The sequence below is a fragment of the Pipistrellus kuhlii genome, unplaced genomic scaffold (assembly GCF_014108245.1).
Source record: "Pipistrellus kuhlii isolate mPipKuh1 unplaced genomic scaffold, mPipKuh1.p scaffold_m20_p_20, whole genome shotgun sequence".
In the NCBI taxonomy this organism is placed as follows: Eukaryota; Metazoa; Chordata; class Mammalia; order Chiroptera; family Vespertilionidae; genus Pipistrellus; species Pipistrellus kuhlii.
In genome coordinates, this window is record NW_023425516.1 from 11493977 (window position 1) to 11517421 (window position 23445).

Here is a 23445-nt window from a genome sequence, read left to right on the forward strand (position 1 = left end):
TTACTTCCGATTTTTCAATTTTATAAAAAAATGTTACAGTGATTATCTCCCAAGCTTATAGATTTTATTCATGTTTCTGCATTAATCCCTTAGAGTGAATTCCCAGAAGTGATAGGAAAAACAGGTATGGGCATCGTTTAGGCTCATGATAAATATGGCCAAGTTGCTTTTCGAGAAAGGGCTGTTTAAGTGGTGCTGGAACAACTGGACACCCACAAGTGAAAAGGTGAATCTTGATGCAAATCTCACATCTTACATAAAAATAAACTCAAATGGATCAAAGACTTTAGTGTAAGACATGAAACTATAAAACTTTTAGAAAAAACAACAACAACAACAACAACAAAAACCAGGAGAAAATCATCTGGACCAAGGACTAGCCTTTCAGGGCCTACATTCAACACCAAAAGCACAACCTGGAAAAGGGAAACTTGATAATTGCACCTCATCAAAATGAAAAGTGTTCGCTCTTCAAAGGCTCTGAGAGGAAGAAGAAAGGACAAACAGGCCGGGAGAAAATGGTTGCAAACCGCATATCTGACAAAGAGCATATCTGGAATATATGAAAAGCTTTCAAAACTAAACAGTAAAATAACAAGCAATCCAATTAGAACATGGGCAAGAGACAACGTCAGACTTTGCATTGAAGAGGATATGCAGATGGCAAATAAGCACATGAAAAGATGTTCAATGTCATTAGCCATCAGGGAAATGCAAATTAAAGCCACAATGAGATATCACTACACGCTTACAAGAATGGTTAAATAAAAAGGAGTGATCACACCAAATGCTGACAAGGGACGAGACACTGGATCCTTCCTACATTGCTGGTGGGTGTGTAAAATGGTACCGCCCTGCTGGAAAACCTTATGACAAAACCAAATCTATGTATACCATACAGCCCAGAAATTGCACTCTTGAGCATTTATCCCAGAGAAATAAAAGTGTATATTTACACAAAAACCTTATTTCTAATGGCCTCAAACTGGAAAACAACAACAACGACCCACAATAAAATATACTTCGTCAGGTGAATGAATAAAGCAAATGTGGTACATCCATATCATAGACTAGCACTCAGCAACAAAAAGGAACAAACTGTTGATCCACTCAATAACTTGGGTGGATTTCAAGGAAATTATGCTGAGAAAGAAAAACCAGTCTCAAAAGATCATATACTATATGATACCATTTATGTAACATTTTTGAAGTGGCAAAATTATAGAGATGAAGAACAAATTAATGGTTGTGGGCAGTGGGGTGGAAAAGGGTAGGAGGAATTGCTCAGTATCTTGACTATCATAGTGTGTACATGAATCTACACGTGATAAAATTGCACAGAACTACACACACACACACACACACACACACACACACACACAGCTGTAAAACTGATAGAAGCTGAGTAAGGTTGGCGGGTTGTATTTTGTCTACTTCCTGGATGAGAAACTGTTCTATGCTATAGTCATGTAAGAAGGGAATCGGGACCTTTCTGTACTATTTCTTATGAATGTATGTGAATCTACAATTATATATATATAAAAGTAAACAAAAAAGTGGGGCTCAATTGTTAGAGCGTTGGCCTGCAGACCCAAGGGTCTTGGGTTTGATTCCAGGCCCCAGTTGGGATGCAAATGAGAGGCAACCAATCGATATGTCTCTCTCACATTGATATTTCTCTCTATCTCTTCTTCCACTCTCTCTCTAAAAAAAAAAAGTCAATGAAAAAATACCCATTGAGGATATCCAATAAGAGAGAGAGGGAGGGAGGGAGGGAGGGAGAGAGAGAGAGAGAGAGAGAGAGAGAGAGAGAGAGAGAGAGAGAGAGGCTTGTTGCCTTTGGAGAGCCATTTATGTTGCCATAAGTAATATATAAAAGTCCCTGTTTAACTCTCCCCTCCCACTTCCGGCTGGTATTTGGATACCCAGGAAAACAAGGAGGGAATCTCTTACAGAGAATTCTGACTTCTGTTGAGCAGAGAGCTGCCAGCGCCACATCCCTCTCTGAGTCCCATTGGCATTTCAAGTGGAAAGTGCCTGGGTTGGCATTTGAATTGTCTGATGGGCAGGGACTATACTCAACTAATTAAGGGCTCTTGGAGTTACGAATTAGACTAAGTGTCACTCAAAGGCTGAAACCAACAATTTTGGGCCTTCATGCAGGGCTCAATCACAGGGTCTGATCCTAAGTGCTCCCTCCATGGGGCTGAGCTGATGGAGCCTCTGGGCTCTCCCAGGCACAGAGAATACTGACGTTGGTATGATTATTTGAACTAAAAAAACACACATGGGGTTGGCACTGAATAAATATTTGCTCTTGCCTGAATTATCTACTTGACTTTGGCCATGAAGATCTCGTTTTGTATCTAGAGTAAATGGCACAGTACAAGGTGTTTATAAATGCGCCCTGATTGATAACAATGCCCAACCATTTCTTATTCTGACTATGTGCAATCCCTGTGCTAGACCCATGGCACGTATTGTTTTATGTACCTCACAACCACCTCCGCAAGCCCACATGCCACAGTTGGAGAAAACGAAGCCCAGGCATATGGCTTACTTGCTTAGTCACACGGCAGGTAAGCCTCAGAGCTAGGATGGGAAGCCAGGTTGCCTGTGTTGCTTTGCCCTCAATCCCGGCCCTCGGAATTTATGTGTACAAAGTGGCAGTGTAAAGGAGCTTGGCTTAGGGAGAAAGTGGCTCAGTGACAGGAATTAGGGATTCCAGAAAAACCAAAACAGCTTTGGGGATATTTACACTATTTCCAGATCCCTCCCTGTCCCTGGCAACATTCCCCTCATTCAGCTGCTCTGACTGCTCTCTCAGTCCTGGCCTAGCCCAGCAGTCAGCATCCCTCACCCATGCAGGTGTCTGCTTCCTCGTGCGGAAGAAGAGAGGAGCGGGCTGTCAGGTGCCTCCCATGTTCTGACTCTGAGCATCACCAGGGCTCGGGCCCTCACTGCACGGACGGTGTGGAAGGGGCACTGAGAGATGATCTGGCTGCCTGTGGTGAGCAGAAGGGCCAAGTCTCTAGGACACAGGCTGCGAGGTCTCCTTGGAGGTGCCCCCAATCAGAACCTCATCAGGTCTGTCCTCTCAACCTGCTAGTTGAATTCTTCTAAGAAGTGACCAAATTCTCTCCTGTGGGCACCAAGAACATCTAGTGCTTCGATCAGCACCACCTCCCTTAATTCAATGTTATCCATTCGACGTGACTATTGTCTCACAACGTGCCACAGGCTGGAGAAAGCACCTCCTGGAATGAATTGTCCAACTAGCTTTATCTTCTCCGGGCAATGGAGTCCTGGATCCTCCAACCGTTCTTCTTTTCCCCTTTTTTCTCTCCCTGCCTCCCTTTCTTTCTTACTTCTTTCTGTTTCTTCTTCCCTTCTGTCTCGGAGCTTTCCTTTGCGAGCCCAGTCTTCATTTTCAATCAACATTTTATTCTCTCATTTATTTTTAAATCTTCTCGTGAAGCAGTGCACCCACATTCACACACAGAAAACTACGCACATTTATTCATTTATTTTAAAAAACATAGCCAATAAGTACGCATTAAAAGAATCAGAAAATACAAATCAGTAAAACAAGCTCAGAAGTAAAATCCACTCAGAAGTAAAAAACTTTGCTGAGGCGAGACAGACACGCACTGGGATTAAGCCGGGTCTGAGAACAAGCAGAGAAAGGATTACTTTTTTATGGAATAGCAGACTTGGTTTAAAGATTTAAGCAGGTAGCGCAAATCATCATGGTGTTCCGAGGCAATGAATATGGAGGACCTTTCATTGCTGTCAGTCAGCCTGGTTCTGAGTCCACCTGCTGTGTAGAAACTGGGTGATACTGGGCCAGTTGCATGACTTCTTGGAGCCTAAGTTTCCTCGTTTGTATCATGGAGAAAGGATCATCCCTAACTCACAGGATTGGCTAAGAGCTGAGGGAAATAATAATGTGGAAGTGCTTTATGAACCACAGGAAATCAAAAGCATATACATTTTTTAACCTCTTTTAATAACTTCTAATATCTTGCTGGCTTTCCTACTGCTATCCCATATTTAGCTAGTGGAAAAACAATCACTCCCAGGTTTTCTTCTGTATTTGTGCCTTGTAAATCATCCTCTGTCCTATGTGTTTGCAATTTGGGTTTTTTTGCCTCTAAATCAGAATGAAACTCGGATTTATTGGGCTATTTTTCTAAATGATCAATGTCATATAAAAAGTCATTCCAAACTTTCTGGAGCAATAACAATTCCATTTGATTTAATATCATCTCCAAATGTGATAAATGTGTCCTTAATTCCTTCATCCACATTTGGCTTCCTCTTTCAGCTTTTCTCCCCCTCTTCTCTTTCAAAATAAGGAAACAGCCCTTGCCTTAGTTGGTTTGGCTTAGTGGATAGAGCATCAGCCTGTGGACTGAAGGGTCCTGGGTTCGGTTCCAGTCAAGGGCACATGCCTGGTCTGGGCATGGTCCCAAGTGGGGGGCATGCAGGAGGCAGCCAAACCTCAATGATTCTCTTTCATCATTGAGGTTTCTATCTCTCTTTCCTTCTCCCTTCCTCTCTAAAATCAATAAAGAGATTGGCTAAGAGCTGAGGGAAATAATAATGTGGAAGTGCTTTATGAACCACAGGGAATCAAAAGCATATACATTTTTTAACAAAAAAAGCTAAAACCTAATCAGGAATTTTTCCAGACCCGCCCAGCTCTGCCCAACCAGTTGTAAGTATAATGTGGAGAGGACCACAACAACAACAACAAAAAAGAAACAGCCCTTGTTTTCTAAGAAGGACCATTCAAAGAAGCAAAGCAAGCTGCAACCTTATATTTTCATCTCATGCCATGTGCACTAGCCCCAGGGGTCCAAGACAGAACCTGGATGGGGCTCCTGGTTTCCAGAAGGTCATGTGGCATGATGCTCCAAATCACTCATTTCCTGCCTGGGTATTCCAGACAAGCATTTAAACTTTCGGTCAAGTTTGGGTGATAATGCTTACATGGTAGAGCTGTTGTGAAAATGGAATTAGGTAATGTATGTAAATGTCCTGGGGACAGAGTAGCTATTTGATAAATGCCAGTTCTTTATGCCAACGCGCCCCCTCCCGCAACCAAGTTCCTCCTAAAAAGTAGCCGCTCTTGTAGGCTCGTGGCCTCTCCGCTTGATGGTAATAAATCTTGCCTTTCAAATCAATTACAGGCAGAGCACTTTACAAGATGCAAAATGCTCTTCTCTCCATTATCTCATTTGAGCCTCATAACCATGGGGCATGTCTCCCCGAGAGGAGGAACGGAGGCTGAGATGAGGTCCCTGCGAAGCTGCACGCAGCAATTCAGGAGGCGCTTCCTCTGTGAGCCGGGAAGCTGGGAGGGTCCTCGCTCACTCGCAGATGAAGGCGTTTATAAACACACTAGCTGTGATGTTTCCTGGGGGTCATTAGGGCAGCCAAAGCTAAAACCTAATCAGGAATTTTTCCAGACCCGCCCAGCTCTGCCCAACCAGTTGTAAGTGTAAGGTCATTGGGAACAAGAAAGGGGAGTTGGAAGACGAAGACCAGGGACTGGGAGCGGCCAGATAATGGGGGGACAGAATGAACTATGCATGACAGGTGAAACGCTTTTAAGTCAATAACAGGTCACTTCTCAATTTGGAGAAGCAGCGTGGTGCAGAGGAAGGCAGTGGGCTTCGGAGTCACACCCACATGGTGCAAATACCAGCTCGGTGACTTTGGGTTCTTAGGCCTTGAGCGCCTCTGTATAATGTGGAGAGGACCACTGACAGAACCAAATGGCAGAGCAGTGGGCTTTGGAGGCTGAGTCCTGGGTCTCCCACATGCTGAGAGACCCTAGCCAGTTTACAGAGTCTCTGCACTCTACTTTCCTCCTCTGCAAAATGGGATGACAGTGACTCCCTCAGGGCTATAGTGAGGACTGAATGAAAGGTGGCCCGAAAAGAGCTAAAAAGAGGAGCTGGTACACAGAAAGAACTCAGAAAGATGAGCGATGGAGCAGCATGACTGCGTGGCTCCCTCTGCTGCGTGTTAGGTGTGACCTTGAGCTAGTGACATCCCCGTGTCTCCAGCTCCTCGTCTTAAAATAGGAATAATAGTAATAATATGTGCCTTGGTAAGGTGACCAGAGCGTCCCGCTTTTGGCGGGACAATCCTGATTTCTAACAATTTTTCCCGCATTGCGTGGCGCTTTAAAAAAAAAATCCTGATTTTTGGAAAGAATCTTTCTAATCTTTCCAAAAATTGAGACTTTAAAATATATATATATTTTATTGATTTTTTTTTTACAGGGAGGAAGAGAGAGGGATAGAGAGTTAGAAACATCGATGAGAGTCAGCACCGGTTTGGCTCAGTGGATAGAGCATTGGCCTGCGGACTGAAAGGTCCCGGGTTCAATTCCGGTCAAGGGCATGTACGTTTCTAACTCTCTATCCCTCTCTCTTCCTCTCTGTGAAAAATCAATTTATATATATATATATATATATATATATATATATATATATATATATATATATATAAAGAAACATCGATGAGAGAGAAACATTGATCAGCTGCCTCTTGCACACCCCCTCCTGGGGGTGTGCCAATCGGGACTTTTTAAAAAATTGTTAGAAATCAGGACTGTCCCGCCAAAAGCAGGATGATCTGGTCACCTTAGCCTTGTGGGTTTGAAAATAGGATGAAGTGAGAAATTACATGTAAGGTGTTTGGAAGAGCACCTGGCACCTAAGGGCTCTGTAGATGCTCACTGTTGCCAGCTCAGACGGTTTTCCTTCCGTTTTCTCACCTGTGGGATTCCTGCTACTCTCTGGGCGAAGGGAGTCTGCGCTGGAGGCTGAGGGAGAGACCGAGCGCCCGGGGCCGGCGAGGCCTCTGCGTGCCCGGAACTCCGGCCTGGCTCCTCTCCACGCCTCGGGCCCTGCCTCCTCAGCGTGGCCCAGGGGCCTGCGGGGCCCCGTTTCAGAGCTGGCTTTTCGGCCAGGCAGCTCTAATCTGTCCCCTGAGCCACACCAGAGTCTCATTAAAACGTGCCCCATAAATGTTAAAAAATTTACACATAAAAAAATTCCATGCATGAAACTGAAACCATAGGTTTTACAGCCTCGGTTTGAAATCTTGCATAATATATAAAACCATGGCCCTGCGCTGGGGGCCCGTAAATCAGATTTCATAAAACAGAAAGCTTCTACCTTTCAAAGGGGTTTGGGGGACTTGCAAATTTTACAAACTTTACCAACTGCCAGTCAGAGGGGGTTGGACCCGAGCGGGGGACCCGGGGGGCAGGTCAGAGAGGGCCTGGTGAGCACAGGGTAGGAGTGGGACTGGCATGGAGAGTGGCTGTGGCACTAACCTGGGGGCATCCCAGCCTTTCCACCAGCGTGGGAAAGGAGAAGTAGAGAGGGTCATAGTGTGGGGGCTCGGGGAGACCTGGTGGGGGTACTCTTTTTTTAAAAAAAATATATATTTTTAATTGATTTAAGAGAGAGGAAGAGAGGAGAGATAGAAATCTCAATGATGAAAGAATCATTGATTGGCTGCCTCCTGCACGCCCCCTACTGGGGATCAAGCCTGCAACCTGGCATATGCCCTGACCGGAATGGAACCCTGACTTCCTGGTTCATATGTTGCAGCTCAACTGCTGAACCACAGTGGCTGGCTGGAGGGTGGGGGGTGGGGTGTGTACTTTTATGAAATAGGACTCTATTGTCCCAGGGAGAAGGGAGGGGTTGATGCAGTGGAGGGAGAGCATATGAGGAGCCATAGGTTGGTCTTGGTCTTAAAATAATTTCCCTTCTCTGGACGGTGCTGTCTCATCTGTAAGAGGGACTTGCTTCCCTCCAGAGCTGTGTCTCCTCATGTGCAGTGAGCAGCTGGCTCCCAGGAAGGGCAGTGCCCTCAGAACTGCAGTCTGGGGACGTCTCTGATCCTTGGGCAGCTCCAGGAGAGCTCCATCAGTGTTCCCATGGGAACTTGTCCAGGACACCTTCTGGGAGGAGGGAAGGTACAGCATGCAAATTGTGTTTCTTTGGGGGGAGGGGATCGCCCAGCTAGAGGTGGGAGGAGTCATGCCTAGTGGTGGCTTGGTGGGTGGCTGGAGGGGGAGGAGAAAAAGGGGAGAGAGGAATCAGAGCTCGAGATCCCAGGGTGGGACAAAGTTTTGGGGACCTCCGTGTCCTCCTGACAATTTCATCTGTGAAAGTCAATATTCAAGGGCAGAAGAGAGCCGCCCTGACACGCACATATATATAAAATAAATCTCTCAATTATCTCAGCTCATTTGCTCGGGGTCTCTCATTTTATGTCCCTGCTCTGCTGCGCAGTATATCTGTCCGGATAAAGAGTTACAGTCCGTTGGGCTACGTGTGCGGGGTTGTAAAAAATACAGATGCCAGATTAACTGGCTGTGGCACTCGGCAGCTGATTGAGCTGATAATGACGTGATCTGACCTTTTTCTAATTTCTAATTATGTGCATCTTGGCTGCGCTGGCTACATGATTCCTGTTCTAATGATGGCTCCTGTGGTTGGCCTCTTCCTCCCCCTCCTGACTTCAAGAGGGCGGCGAAGGGCACTGCTTGGCTCCCCGAGTACAGTTTTGGGGGCCGGGAGGTGGGGCTGGGAAGCTAGAATGCCTTGGCGTCAGGATACTGCACTTGAGACTAACCTTCTGAACGGCATGCGTTCTTAAAGGCCATTTAGTTCCACAAGCCATCTCACTTGTGTTTTTATTACAGTCACTGGAGATGGGCGTATTGGATCTACACGCAAGGAAACCGAGCTTCGAAGTCAGCAAAGTCGCGTAGATGCTGAACGGGGAAGCCGGCCCTGGTCTTTCGTCCCATGGGAACAACGGACCAATCTACTCTGTAAAGTAGATGGTTGTCTAACCACTATGCTGCACATCCGATACTAATACAAAGTAATACTGAACGTAAACTATAACTTTAAAAATTTCAAATCACAGAAAAAATAAAATAATAGACTGACCCATCTCCCAGCCGGGACCGTGGCTACTCATCTGGGTAGATCAGGCCACGTGATGGGTGGGAGGTCCAAGGACGACTCCACTCACCAGATCACTCCCAGTCTGGTGATCTGAGGACTGGGGCCGCTGGAGGTTTGGGGCCACCGGGGCAGCTTCACCAACACCCATTTCCCCAGGCTTGGCACACGGCAGGCCCTTGACCACGGTTTGCTGGACTGAATAAGATCTCTGCCTACGGGAGTGAGCAGACCTGGAGACCCGGGGAGAGTGTTGGCAAGGGGAGCACGGGGCCAGACACATGCTGGCATGTCCCAGCTGCATGGAACAGCAGGCTGCAGTCGTGACCTGGGTAACACACTGGGTTTGAAAGCCTGCTATCTCCTGTGTCCCCCTAAATGGGCAGGACATCTGCTGGCCTCCTTCTCAACAGGACTGTGTCTCCAGGTCTCTCGAGCTGCTGATGGGCTTGAATGTGCCTGTCCCCTCACCCTCCACCCTGCAGCACACCAGCCTGGCGAGTGACTAACACGCCAGGACTCCAGCCCTCAGAACCGCTGCCCCAGACATCCTGGTGCCACGCTGCTCCTCTCCTCCCGTCTGCGTCTGCGCGGCAAGAGGCTGAAGGGGATGCAGGTGTGCAGCGGGCAGAGCCCAGAGAAGGGGAGAGCTTGGGCAGCCAGACCTGTGCCTGTAGCTCTTGGTTCAGGGAACTCAGAAATGATTCTCAATGGCTAGGGGACCACCTAGTGCCTGGCCCATGGTGGCACACAACGCCTTTTGCTGAACGAATGAGAGTACTTAGAGGGACCACAGGGGACGGAGAGCCTATCCGGGGTGGGGAGGGAGGGTCTTTACCAGATTGTCCAGTTCTGGGTCATCGCTGAAGAAGGGTTTGTGCTCCTGCTCCTGCTGGTGGACAAAGTTCTCGATGTCCACGTCAAAGCTGGCGGAGGTGATGCACTCCGAGCCCTGGGTGGCCTGTTCACATTTCTCAAACAGCAGCGTCAGGAGCGGGAAAAGAGGGTGCCTGTGGGGACAGCGAGAGCTCACACATGTGCACAGAGACCTGCGGCCGGCTGGGCTCAGAAGCCATGAGGGCCCCTTCCCCACGCTCCCCGCACTTCTTCTCCCACGGCCCCACTCCCGAGACCGTCCCCAGTCCCCACGGCCAGCCCAGATGGCAGCAGCTCACGCCCTGGAGGGAAAACCCAGTCTCCCATCCCTGAGCGCAGAGGGCGCCATCCTCCTCACCGGCGCCTGGCTTTTCTCTGTGGTAAGGTAACCTGCATGGGTATCTGATGGGGTGTGTGTGTGTGTGTGTGTAAGCCTTCAGAGAAGTAGGAGTCCCTTTCTGGTTTAAGGTCAACCAGGAAGGAAGTGTGGGAGGTGTCAGAACGAGTCCCGGACATGAACATCAGCGGTTGGTCAGACACCCATTCTTGGCTGCCTGGAGCCAGCTCAGGGCAGTGTCAGTGTGCGTGTGAGTATCTACAGGGGATGAGCAGGAGCCTGAATTCTGGTTGCACGTGCAGGCAGGTGTCTCCACCTGCTCTGCATCTGTTTGCCGACTCAGTTCAGGTCACACACCCAATCACAGGAATATCACCTCCCTGCACTTTCCCGTCATCACACACCTAGCACATCCGAAAACACCTGGTTATCTGCATCGTATTTCCTCACCATTGTTCTCCAGGACTGTCCCTGTCTTAATGAGGGTTGTATCTTTAGGGCCTTGCCCTGCATGCTCATAGAAGGCACTTAATTCTCAGTGACAGACAATGAATTAGGGAATGAAGAGTATGTGAGTGAGCAGGTTATATGTGTGTGATGTATTCTGTAAGCTGACAGGCTTACATTGCTGGCTCTGGGTTTCGGTGGAGACGTCACCCACTCTGGGAAGCTCCTCTGAATGCCTCTCCCTCATGCTACGCTGATGGCTCCCTGAGCTCTTTGCTTTATCACCTACCTTCCTGACTAGAATGTGAGCTGATGAGGGCAGGAAGCCAGCCCACCCCTTATTCACCACAGTCTGTTCGGAGTCTAGCAGAGGCGTGAAGATCCCAACAAGTGTTTGCTGAATGCATATATGTTATGTGTGCACACCTGTGTGCACATATAAGTGCATATCACTCTTATTTCTCTGCAGCATGTGTAAATGACTATGTCTTAACTCCCAGAACTGTGCATATGTTTGCATGGGTTGTTGACACTGGAGCCCTCTTCCTTCCCATGCTGGTCACCTAAAAGCATTTACATCCCCCCATCTCTTTCTCAGTCCCCTGGGACCACACAATCTAGCTCTTTCTTTTTGAGGAAGCTCTGCCTGCTGGGAGAGGAGGAAGCATGTGTCAGGCCTGGCCCCCGGGCCTCTGCGAGAGGGGATGCTCCGGCCAGCACTGTCCAGTAACATTCCTGCCACATGGACACACTCTCCACTGTCTGCCCTCCAACACAGAGCCACTAACTAGTCAAGGTCAAGGGACATTTAAAATATGACTGCCGCCCTGGCTGGGTGGCTCAATAGGTTGGAGCGTCGTCTTATACATCAAAAGGATGCAGGTTCAATTCCCGGTCAGGGCACATACCTAGGTTGTGGGTTTGATCATGGTTGTGGCGCATATGGGAGGCAGCAGATCGATGTTTCTATCTCACATCAATGTTTCTCTCTCTCTCCCTCCCTCTCTCTCTCTAAAAATCAATAAACACGTATCCTTGGGTGGGGATTAAAAATGATGACTTGTGCTTAGGACACTGAGTTTTTACTTTATTTAATTTTATTAAAAAATATATTATTGATTTTTTTTTTTTTTTACAGAGAAAAAGAGAGGATAGAGAGAAACATCGATGAGAGAGAATCATCGATCAGCTGCCTCTTGCACACCCCCTAGTGGGGATGTGCCCGCAACCAAGGTACATGCCCTTGACCAGAATCAAACCCGGGACCTTTCAGTCCGAAAGCTGACGCTCTATCCACTAAGCCAACTTTATTTAATTTTAACTGGTGGCTGCCACACGGGAAAGCACAAGACTTGAAAGGACACTGGACAGTGCTCCCCCGGGCACACTGTGATCAAACACAATGCAAGGAGGACTGACGCCCAGCCTCACAGTGCTGACCCTCCCAGCCTGTCCACTCTGGGGTTCCCATAATTCTAGGTGCTTAGCCCCCATATACACTGGCCGTTCTCCTCAGGCTCAGAGGCAGTGGGGGGGGGGAGGGCCCACTTCAGGTGGGCTGCTTGGCTCGCAGGGCCTGCCCTGGACACTGCCTCCCCGCCCTTGTTCTAGGAGCTGATGCATAAACAGCTGGCCTGCAGGCTGGGTTTTTGTCAGCAGGGAAAAAAGGGTCAATATCTGAATGTGGCCCATCTGTGGCCCCAAATCTCTGGAAGACCTATTCAGCGCTCCCCCCACCCTCCCCAGAAGCTGACAGGGAAAACCGAGGCTCGCTTAGCCAGCGGCTAAAACAAAGAGAGAGCAGGTGAAGGGTTAAACTCCGGAGTAAGTCTTCATTTGCAGCCACTAATGCCGCAGCATATTATGGCCTAATCTGAGCTGATCCCAGTTTAATGCAAGCCTCTCCTGGCCCTGTGCGGAATACCAAAGGAAGCCTCGGTGGCGGCTGTGATTTAAGCAGAGCCCGCGGCGCGCTAGCTGAGGGACACGAAAGGCAAATTCCAGGCGGTGTTATGAATTATTGCGCCTGATGAACCTTCCTACTCTCAACAGATGCCTGCTGCCATTTAAACAGCCACTAGATCAATTAGGAATGAAAGGCACAAATCGACTCTGTACAAGGGCACTAAATTACCAGGAACTAATAATCCGCAGCGCCGTGCCAGGTGGTGGGTGCACCCCGCCGGTCACCGCCAATCCCCTTCTCCCGCCAGAGGGGGGTGGGCAGCTGCTGAAGGAAGAGGGGGCGCCCGTGTGTACGTGTGTGTGTGTGTGTGTGTGTGTGCACGCACCCATCAGCAAGTCCAGTGTGAGTGTTGTGTACATGTGCTCTTGTGTGTTTGCATTGTGTGTACACACAGTGTGGGATGTACAAAGAATGTATGCATGTGGGTTGGGTGTTTGAAGTTGGGGTACAGATTTTGTGTTCAGTGAATAGAGTGTGCTTGTGCCCTGCATTGTGGGCAGGGTGTATGTATGTGCCGTGTGTGTGTGTGTGTGTGTGTGTGTGTGTGTGATCTGGGCGGGGACTGAGTGTTCTATCATGAATAGCGTGTGGGGTAGGGAAAGAGGGATCTACTGGTGACTGCACCCCTCACATACTAGCACTAGAGTTGGGATGGGGCTGGGAGGGCGGTCCCCTCTGCCACTGTTCTTGCCCCTGCACGGAGGAGAGTGATCAGGGAGGGCCTCTCTGAGGAGGCGGCATTGAAACGACGCCTGAATGATGAGGAGGCAGTCATGCAAAAATCAGAGGGAGAGGATTTCGGAGAAGAAAAAGCAAAGCACCTGAGATAGGAATGAGCCTGGTGTGTTTCTGGAACAGCATGCAGACAATGTGGCTGGAGCAGGACAGGCGGGAGGGGATGCAGGGAGGTGAGGACGGAGAGGTGAACGGGACTCAGATCACAGTCTCAGACAGAGCTGGGCCTTGGGCGCGGTGCAGGAGGAGGGCTGGAGGCCTTGTCACGCACACTGGTCCACAGCACACGCCCTTTTCAAAAAACCTCTCACTTCCAGGCGTCAGATCTCCCCAGAATGTGTGTGTGGGGCATATCTGGGGGTGTTTTCTGGGGGCTCCTGCTATCTCCCAGAAGAAGGAAACATACGTTCCACCCCCACACCTCCCACAAATGAACGAGGGCCACGGAGCACAGAGCAGGCTCCCGGAGGCTGTCCTGGCTGCTTCTCTCCAGTGTCTCCTGACCCGAGCCAAACTCTCAGCTCCAGACCCTCCCTTCTCACACCCCACCCTCTCCGAGCTCCTGGCTGGTTCCACCTACCCCTCCCCTGGTCCCTGGTCCCTGAGCCCAGGAGGTCAGATGGCATCTGAGCTCAGCCGCAGGTTCCACACGGGCTACACCGGGTAGGGGCTGCCTGTGGCTCCCCTGCTCTATCCCCCTGGATCCCTCCATTAATCCAGACTGTTCCCCGCTACCTCAAGCATAGGGTCCGCTGAGACACTGAGTCACCCCTGAGAACCAGGCTCAGCCTCCCGGTGACTCAGCAGGGTCTGTGGCTGCAGTCACTGGGCTTCTCCAAGGCCCAGCCCCTCCCCAGCTGCCCAGCCTCCAGCTGTCCAACCAAGGGTGGACCTGTATTCCTAAGCTGCACCCCACCATCACCGTCCAGGGCGGGAGATGAGGCTGGCAGCCCCAATGCAGACTTGGGGAGGCACAGGATGGGGTGACTAGGGCAGGGACCCCGAGAGCTGGGTGTCTTGGTCAGCAGGGACATGAATGTCCCAGTGTGTGCAGGCATGGGAGGGAAGAAGGGTTTCCATGGAGACACGGGATATGGCCTTGAGCATCAGTGTGTCCTGGTGTTGTCCCGATCTCCCCCATCAGAGAGACAGAAGTAGGAACCTGGAAACTCAGTCCCAGGAACAAGATGTGAGAGGTGGCTGCTCGATTGTATTTCCAGGGGACACCTGACCTGCAGAGGAGCTCACTGCTCCCGCTGCTCTCTCCCCTCTTCCCCCTGCCGCCTCCGCCTGACCGCCCCCTCCACCCCAATCTCTCTTAAGCCGTTCAAAATTTGGAGGAAATAAATCTCACCGCTCAATTCAGGGAGAGCTTGAGCCTCGTCAGTGCAGAACAAATAGAAGGAGGGAACCTGCGTGACATTTCACTGAGGAAGAGAGGTCGTTTCCAGCCACTAATAAAAAGGATTTGACACAGACTAATAAAGAGAAATGAATTTCTCTAATGGCCTAATTTAGCACACTCAGCACTGTGCCCGCTCCTGGGCGCCGGGAGGGGGCAGGGCCCCGAGCGGGGAGCCGCGTGGCTCCAGGGCGGGCAAGAGGAGATGATCTCAAATAACATTTTATTGTTTCTTTTTTCTTTCCCAGGTCCCCACCCCCACGCCACCCTCACCACCTCTCCCGGGAGCGTCTGAACCAAAATCAAGCTCAAGACACGCACTTCCTGTGAACAACCCAGAGAAGCGGCCTCTCGCAGCCTTGCCGCCCTGCGCCGGCTGCAGCAGTGATTAAACCCGATACGTTGATTTCTACAGGGGCTTAAGCCGTCGTTTGGTTTAATTACCTCTGACATTTCTGCCTTTGTGTTTTTTCCATCACCCCAATCCACCGGCCTGCAAAGCCCAGCTTGGGGCCAGGAGATAGAGGAGCAGCACCCCAGCCCCCCACCCCACCCCGGCCCCAAACTGGACAGGATTTGGGCTGAAGCCCCAGTGGAGGCGAATGTCACCCCCTCGGTAGCAGCAAAGAGGCAGAGACCCCTCGATGAACCCCAGTTTTCCTTCAGCGAAAGGTCTCTCTCTCTCTCTCACACACACACACACACACGGTCACACAGATGCGCACATGTGCGCACACAATGGTAAGGCTTCTGAGCGCATCATGAGCACTTGGGCTTCAGCACAGCCCGTTAGCCCTCCCCACCTCCTGGCAGGTGATCATAAACTGGCTCAGTAGGTCTCCCTAACATTTAAAAAAATATATATATTTTATTGATTTTTTACACAGAGGAAGAGAGAGGGTTGGAAAGTTAGAAACATCGATGAGAGAGAATCATCGATCAGCTGCCTCTTGCACGCCCCCTACTGGGGATGTGCCCGCAACCAAGGAACATGCCCTTGACCGGAATCGAACCTGGGACCCTTGAGTCCGCCGGCCCACGCTCTATCCACTGAGCCGAACCGGTTTGGGCTCTCCCTAACATTTTTAAAGACCCTAGGGATGGAAACCACGACTTCCTGGTAATTCTCGTCCTCAGCTCTGACTCAATTCCCTGCTTAGGGTAAGGCTTGTTTCCTTTTGTTCAAAGGACTCACGAAAAGGTAAGAGGGACCTTCTAGGCTTCGCTTCCTTTCTCCTCGGACAACCGAGGTTAAATTGTTTTCAAACATTTCTTCCTGCACAGAGGATCAGAGACAGAGAAGCAGAGACAGGAAAAAAGAAGGAATGCAAAAAAGAAAGAAAGAAGGTAAAGACACAGAGCTTTGGGGAGGCTAGGATGTAAAGAACAGGACAGACAGGGATGGAGAGCGGGCATGTGGACGGAAACAGCGCTGCAGGCTGGGGGCGGGGCTGGCCACAGGCGGGAGACGTTAGCGCTGGCTCTCTTTCTGGGTGATAAACCTTGTGATTCACAGTCATGCCACTCCATCACTCCGGAGCCTCTCAGCCATTCCTTCCCTCGTGACCTTGGCCGGGACTGCAGACCTCAATTATGGGTCTAGTCAAGTGTGTGGCAGCTTGCCTGGCTGTCCACCTTCTCCCCCTGGGACTGACCTTGGAGCCCCCAGGCTGTCCTGCACCTCCTCTCCCAGCCCAGACTCATCTGCTGGGGAAGAGGCAGACAGGAGAGGCCAGGGCATCACTTAGCCCTCCCTGGGCCCTGGCTGCTTCTCCCATTGAGGGTACGGCCCCTCAGCCTTTTCTGGCTGGGAGGAGGATAGATGGTGGTCCAGAGCGTGGGCTGTATGATAGGAGAGCCATATTTCTGGGTGGGGATTTCAGGGGGACCAGAGCATGGTCTGGGCCCAAATGCCACAGAGGACATCAGTCTGCTTGCTGCTTAGGTGGTGGTGGGAGCTGGGGGTGGGGATAGGAGAAAGAGGACCAAGCAGCGACCAGGCCGGCAGCTCTCCAGCTCCACGACCGAGTCTGCACTAATGCACGTAGAAGTCTCGAGCTGCCAAAGGCCCACCACCTGGAAACTGTGCTCAAGGGCTGAGACCCTGATCTTCTTTTTCTAGAGCCCAAGTCAGAGGTCACTGGGATCACAGAATCAGGGGAATGCCCCAGAGCCACTTCCCAGGGCGGCCTGCTGTCCCTTTCCCAGCCATCTCTCCACTGCCAGAGGCCCCTTACAAGTATTCCCTGTGAGAACTGAGGAAATCAATGAGCAGCCTCAGATGGACACACGGCATTCACAGCGTGGCCTCACTTTCTCTTCGGTGTTTCTCCTCAACAGACTCAGAGCATGGTGGATGGACAGAGCGCAGGTGGCCCCCGGCCCCATATCTGCACAATCCCCCTGCACCAGCTCAGACAACCAGACCTCTGGGGCTCCTGCTGGTCCTTCCGCCTCAGCTGCCTGCTCCTGGGTCTCTACCTGTCCCTTCCAGTCATTTCAGAATCCAGCTCTGCGTGCCATCCTTCTGCGCAGGCGCCTCGAGGGCATCTCCAGCGAGAGGGAGCGTGACCTCCTCTGAACCATCAGGGATGCTTCAGGGTTTCCACCCAGACCACTTCCTCCTTTAGGGTGAGAAGCTGGGCGCTCTGAAACGAGTCTAGACTTTGGAGTCACAACGGTGTGACTTAGGGGCAAGTTACTGAGTTTCTCCGAGTCTCAGTTATTTTTTTTTTTTTGTCAATCCTCACCTGAGGATATTTTTCCCACTGATTTTCAGAGAGAGAATGGAAGGGAGGGATAGAGAGAGAGAAAAACATTGATGTGAGAAGGATACAGCAATTGGTTGCCTTCCACACGCACCCCGACCAGAGCCAGAGATGGAGCCTGCAACTGAGGTATATGCCCTTGTCCATGGGCCAATGCTCTACCCACTGAGCCAAACTGGCTAGTGCTCAGTTTCCTTTTTTCTAAAGCAGGGACACCACCACCACCACGCAGGCACCTTTAAGGGTTCAGTGAAGAAGCATGTGGAGTGCCTGTCGCTTACTAAGCTGCTCCTTTTCCCTGGAAGAGTGTGTGGGCACCTTTTTGATTCAGAGCAACACTGATAACGTCCGCTCCAATCAATTATATCCCCACCTCCTGGACTCATGTGGCAGAGACAAGCCCCCATGCCAACTCAAATAGAGGTACAGAGAGAGAAGAGAGGCCACGTGCAATTAAGTGATCAGAAACCCAGACACACACTCACTCTCTCTCTCTCTCTCTCTCTCTCTCTCTCTCTCTCTCTCTCTATATATATATATATATATATATATATATATATATATATATAATTGATTTTTTTTACAGAGAGGAAGAGAGAGAGATAGAGAGCTAGAAACATGGATGAGAGGAAGTCATCGATCAGTTGCCTACTCCATGCTCCCCACCGGGGATGTGCCCGCAACCAAGGTACATGCCCTTGACTGGAATAGAACCCGGGACCCCTCAGTCCACAGGCTGACAGTCTATCCACTGAGCCAAACCGGTTTCAGCCAGACCTTCTTTTTTAACCAAACAGCACTGCCAGTGAGCATTTATTTCTATTTCCCTTGGGACATGTTCTCCTGGCTGTAGTTGCGTGTGCACAGATCTGTCTTCCTCACTGCACGCTGAGCTCCTCCGGGCCATGCTCGTCCTCTCTCTGAATTCCCAGGGGTCAGGCACCATGCCTGGCACACAGCAGCGGCTCAGTCACTATTCCGTGAATCGATGCATGGGAACGAGCAAGTGAATCAAGAAGCACCGAACTGCGAGAATGAAGGTTCCAGGACGCAATCTGGAACTTCTTTCCGGCTCAGAATCCATTCCTGCTGGGGTACTGGGATCAGATACTGCCATCTGGCAGTTTCTAGCCACAGTTACTACAAAAAGACTTGCCTGCTTTGGGCTCTGCTGGGGTGTTTGCGTGTGGGGGGGGGGGGGGGGGGGGCTGGCAGGGTCTAGGAGGGAGGGGTGATGTGGAGGCGGTGCCTGGCCAGCCCTCCACTCCTCGCTGCTCAAAGGCACCAGATGGAGAGAGCGGAGTGGGGTGGGGGAGCAAGCCAGCAGCTCCTGGCGGATGTATTTTTGCTTCAGGTGTGACGCTGACACCGTGCGGGTGTATTTTTAGTCCTGCGCGGTGGGCGGTGTTAGCCTGGGTTGCCTTGGAGAGGACTTCTTGTTGCTAAATTGGAATTGCATGAGCTAGGGTTCCAGGGCCCCAACTGTCGCTCCTCCCCAGGTGGTGGACAGGGCTATTCCCAACAAGTGTGGCCTAGGGCTGGCCACAGTGTGCTCTGCCCCCTCCCTTCACACACACACACACACACACACACACACACACACACACTCTCTCTCTCTCTCTCACACACACCCCTCCCTTCTGGCACATTAAAAAAAAAAAAGTGAAATCTCAACAAAGTGATTGTTAAGGCTAGTCTTCAAAACCAAGAATACTAGGAAACTAACACTTGAGACCTGGTGGGATCTCGTGTCCAGACCCTTCATTTTTTTCTTTCAGGTTTATTGAGAAACAGCTGACACACATCACTGTATAAGTCTAAGGTGTGTATCATGATGGTCTGACCCACACATATATTTAAATATATTTCTATTGATTTTTTACAGAGAGGAAAGGAGAGGAATAGAGAGTCAGAAACAGATGAGAGAGAAACATCGACCAGCTGCCTCCTGCACACCCCCAATGCGGATGCGCCCGCAACCAAGGTACATGCCCTTGACCGGAATCGAACCTGGGATCCGTGAGTCCAAAGTCCGAGGCTCTATCCACTGAGCCAAACCGGATTAGGGCTGATTTACATATATTATGAAATGATTAGCACAGTAGGCTCAGCTAACATCCTTCTCCTCATAGAAATATAATGAGAGACAAGAAAAATGGGGGGAAATGCACCTTGCGATGAGAACTCAGAATTTACTTTCCTTTTTTTTTCTTTAAAAAAATATTTTATTGATATTTTACAGAGAGGAAGGGAGAGGAATAGAGTTAGAAACATCGATGGGAAGGAAACATCGATCAGCTGCCTCCTGCACACTCCCTACTGGGGATGTGCCCGTAACCAAGGTACATGCCCCTGACCCGAATCGAACCTGGGACCTTTCAGTCCACAGGCCAAAGCTCTATCCACTGAGCCAAACCGGTCAGGACAGGATTTACTTTCTTAGCAACTTTCCTGTGTATCATCCAGCAGTGCTGGCTCTAGTCATCCTGCTGACATTACAGCCCTGGTTCTTATTTATCTTATAACTGGAACCTTTGTACCTCTGACCACCTTCCTCCAATTTTCCCTCCCCCTCTGGGAACCACAAGTCTGACCTCTTTCTCCGGGAGTCTGATTTGTTTGTTGCTGGTATTTTTATTTATTTGTTTATTTATTATTTTTTGCAATCCGCTGGTAAGTGAGATCAAACAGTATTTGTCTTTTTCTTTCTGACTCATTTCACATAGAATAATGCCCTCAAGTTCTGTCCATGCTGTTGTAAACAGTAGGTTAACCTAATTTTTATGGCTGAATAATGTTTGTATATATTGCTTCCATGTCTCGGCTATTGTAAAAAAATGCTGTTATGAACACAGGGGTGCAGATCGCTTTTTGAGTTAATATTTTTGTTTCCTGTGACATATGCCCAGAAGTGGAATTGCTGGATCATACGGTAGCTTACTTTTTTGAGGCTCCTCCACACAGTTTTCCATGTGGCTGCACCAAATTACAACCTCACTGACAGTGCAGGAGGGTCCCCTTTCTCCACATCCATGCCAGCACTTACTGTCTCCTGAGTTTTTGGTGACCAGCCCCCACATTGTAAGGAGAGATACCGGAGGCACAGAAAGTATCTTCCCTGAGGGTAGGCAGCTAGGGTGAGCCAGTCAGAGCTCCTACCCAAGCCACCAGAGATGGTACCAGTCCCCAGAGAGAAAGCACCTCAGGGGAAGGGATGGTGTGAAAAGGGGAGCTCTGTCCATTGTGCCTTGGTCACTGGGAGGCACTCTGTAAGTTACAAAGTGCTGTTCCATTTTACTTATTGCATTTAAACATCCAATATTCTTATTATTCCCATTTTACTGATCAGCGAACTGAAGTGTCATGGGTTAAATAATTACATCAAGCTAGTAAGTGATTTGAGTTGAAATTTAAATCTGGGTATCCAAACTCCAAATGTTACGCTCTTCTCCACATCTATGTACTGTTTTTGAACGATTATTGAAATCACTTCATCCTTCTCCTTCCCCCTCCCCCCCTCTACTGTCCTTGAGTCACGTGTATCCTGGGGCCTCAGAACTGAACTGCCATGTTGTCCCTTCGAGAATCAGGACTGCTGCAGCCGAAGAGAATCTCTGCTCATCAAACCAGTTTCCAAAAGAATTTGCTCTCCTAATAGTACTTTGTGTTTGGACAGGATTTTAACATTTATTTATTTATTATTTTTATTTTTTATATATTTTTATTGATTTCAGAGAAGAAGGGAGAGGGAGAGGAACATCAGATGGGAGAAAATCATTGATTGGCTGCCTCCTGCATCCACACCTCCCCGCCCCCCACAGCATGTACCCTGATTGGGAATCAAACCATGACCTTCTGGTTCATAAGTCGATGTTCATGCTGGCTGGGCTAACATATTTATTTTTTATCTTCACTAAAGGATATATTTGTATTGATTTTAGAGAGAGGAAGGGAGAGTGAGAGAAACATCGATGTGAGAGAGAAGTATTGATTGGTTGCCGCCCGTATGCACCCCAACTGGGGGTTGAACCCACAACCTAGGTATGTTCCCTGGCTGGGAAACAAATCCATGACCCATTTTTGGTGCATGGGAGGATGCTACAACTAAATGAGCCACCCAGCCAGGGATCAGGCTTTAACATCTTTATATACCTTTCATTTTCTCATCTGACACCCATCTGGTGGGAGAGGAAAGCTTATCTAAAGAGGTTCAATGGTTTGCCCAAATGGTAGAGTCAGAAGTTAGACTGAAGTCTCAGTCTTATGATCTTTGCATTTGACCACAAAATGGACCAGTGCTTGGGAAAATCAGAGCGTGGTACTAAAGAATGGTAAAACTGGCTTAGTGCAGCCCTAGTGAGAACACCCAGACTTTGCTTGCCAGTCTCCTTCCACCCCACCCACCCACCCCATCGCACTAGCAGGAGACCCGCCTGCTGGATGACTTCCCTCTGGTAATGGGGCAGAGCCAGTCTAGTGCTGTAACTCCTCGCCAGCAAAGCTGTCCTTCACTCTGAACCTCTATTGCCAAGCATGGGCACTGTTAGCATTCGTTATCTCCTTCAAGCCTAACATGACCTCGTGAGGAGGAACGTCATTGAGACTCCAGGTTCTGCATCTCATGCTGGTGGACCTTGTCTTCTCCAGGTACCTGGACTCTTGGCTCTGCCTAGGCCAGACGGTGAGCTGTGGGAGCAGCAGGACCCACCACCTCTGAACACACCTGCTTCCTGGGCCTGGCAGCTGCAGCCTCTGTGCCCGCCAGCAGGATGTGGAGGTTGGGCTTGGGACGGGGTCTGCAGATGCCTTTAGGAAGGCAGGAAACAGGCTTGTTCTGGTACCAAGGAGCATGGAGCAAGGAGCATGGTTTTACTCTTAGATTATGGCTCCAGTGGGTTCACTCCCCTGACTACAGGCCACAGCTGGGATGCTAGCTCTTAGGCCACCTGCTTCAAACGCCAGGGGTGTCTGCGAGAGCCCTGCCCATAAAGCCCAGGATGGATACAGCCTGGAGCTTTGACACCCAGCATCTTGTCTAGAGCATCTAAACTCCTAGGAATGGCTGAACTGCTCCCACACCATCCTCAGGCCCCTCGCCCAGCTGTTCCAGGGATGACCAAGGCCGATACCAAGGAAGACGGAGGGTTAAGACCCAGGGTCAGCTCCCTGGAGCCAGAACACCCTTTGGTCACAAGGTGGAAGAGTTCCCTCAAAGACACTTCATTAGGAAGTACCAGTTCCCAGGGTCCTGGCCGGGGTGCTGCTAACGAGGACAGTCACAGCAGGCCCAGCCCCAAACTTGGGGTTCCTCCCACCCCGTCTTCCAGTCCTGTCTGGGAAGGGCAGCTGGGCTATCATTTCCGGTGGGTTTCGCCTCCCTTAGGAAAAGCAGTGCAACTCTCCCACACTGCACCATGGCAGGCAGCTTGCAGGCAATTCCACACATACTTTCCTGAGCCCATTCCATGTGCCAAGTTTATGTGACACTACTTTTTATGTTGTCTTCCTCCCACTCCTCACAGTGAAGTTTTCCTTATTCTGAACCCTTCCTGGCATCTAACGCGACGCTTGATGCACAGCAGAGCTCGGTACACGTTTGTTGGAATTGCAGTGGGAAGAGCCCCTGACTGGGTGCCCTTTCCTGCCTCCTCTTGCTGCCTCGCCTCTCACTATTTACTCTACCAGCGGCTGATGCCTGCAGAGTGCTTCATTCGCCAGGTTCCGTACCAAGTGATCTCTGTGCATTACCTCATTCAATCCCCATGACAATCCTGATGGAGAGACAGCACTATTTTTTAGCCCCATTTTACAGATGAGGAAATCAGGCTAGCAGTGAAGCCAGAAGGTAAACCCTGTCCATCTAAGTCCAAAACCACGATCCTGATCCTGGATTCCACCTCTCTGAA

At 49.9% G+C, this 23445-nt stretch overlaps 1 protein-coding gene across 3 annotated transcripts in view; it reads right to left on the reverse strand.

The window, feature by feature from the left end:
- PKNOX2 (PBX/knotted 1 homeobox 2) overlaps nt 1–23445 on the reverse strand; it is a 229807-nt gene that overhangs the window by 37729 nt on the left and 168633 nt on the right. For all 3 annotated transcript variants that reach the window (XM_036449445.2, XM_036449441.2, XM_036449442.2), the window contains exon 5: nt 9847–10018. In XM_036449445.2, the coding sequence (XP_036305338.1) occupies nt 9847–10018 (172 nt within the window). The remainder of the gene's footprint in view (nt 1–9846; nt 10019–23445) is intronic.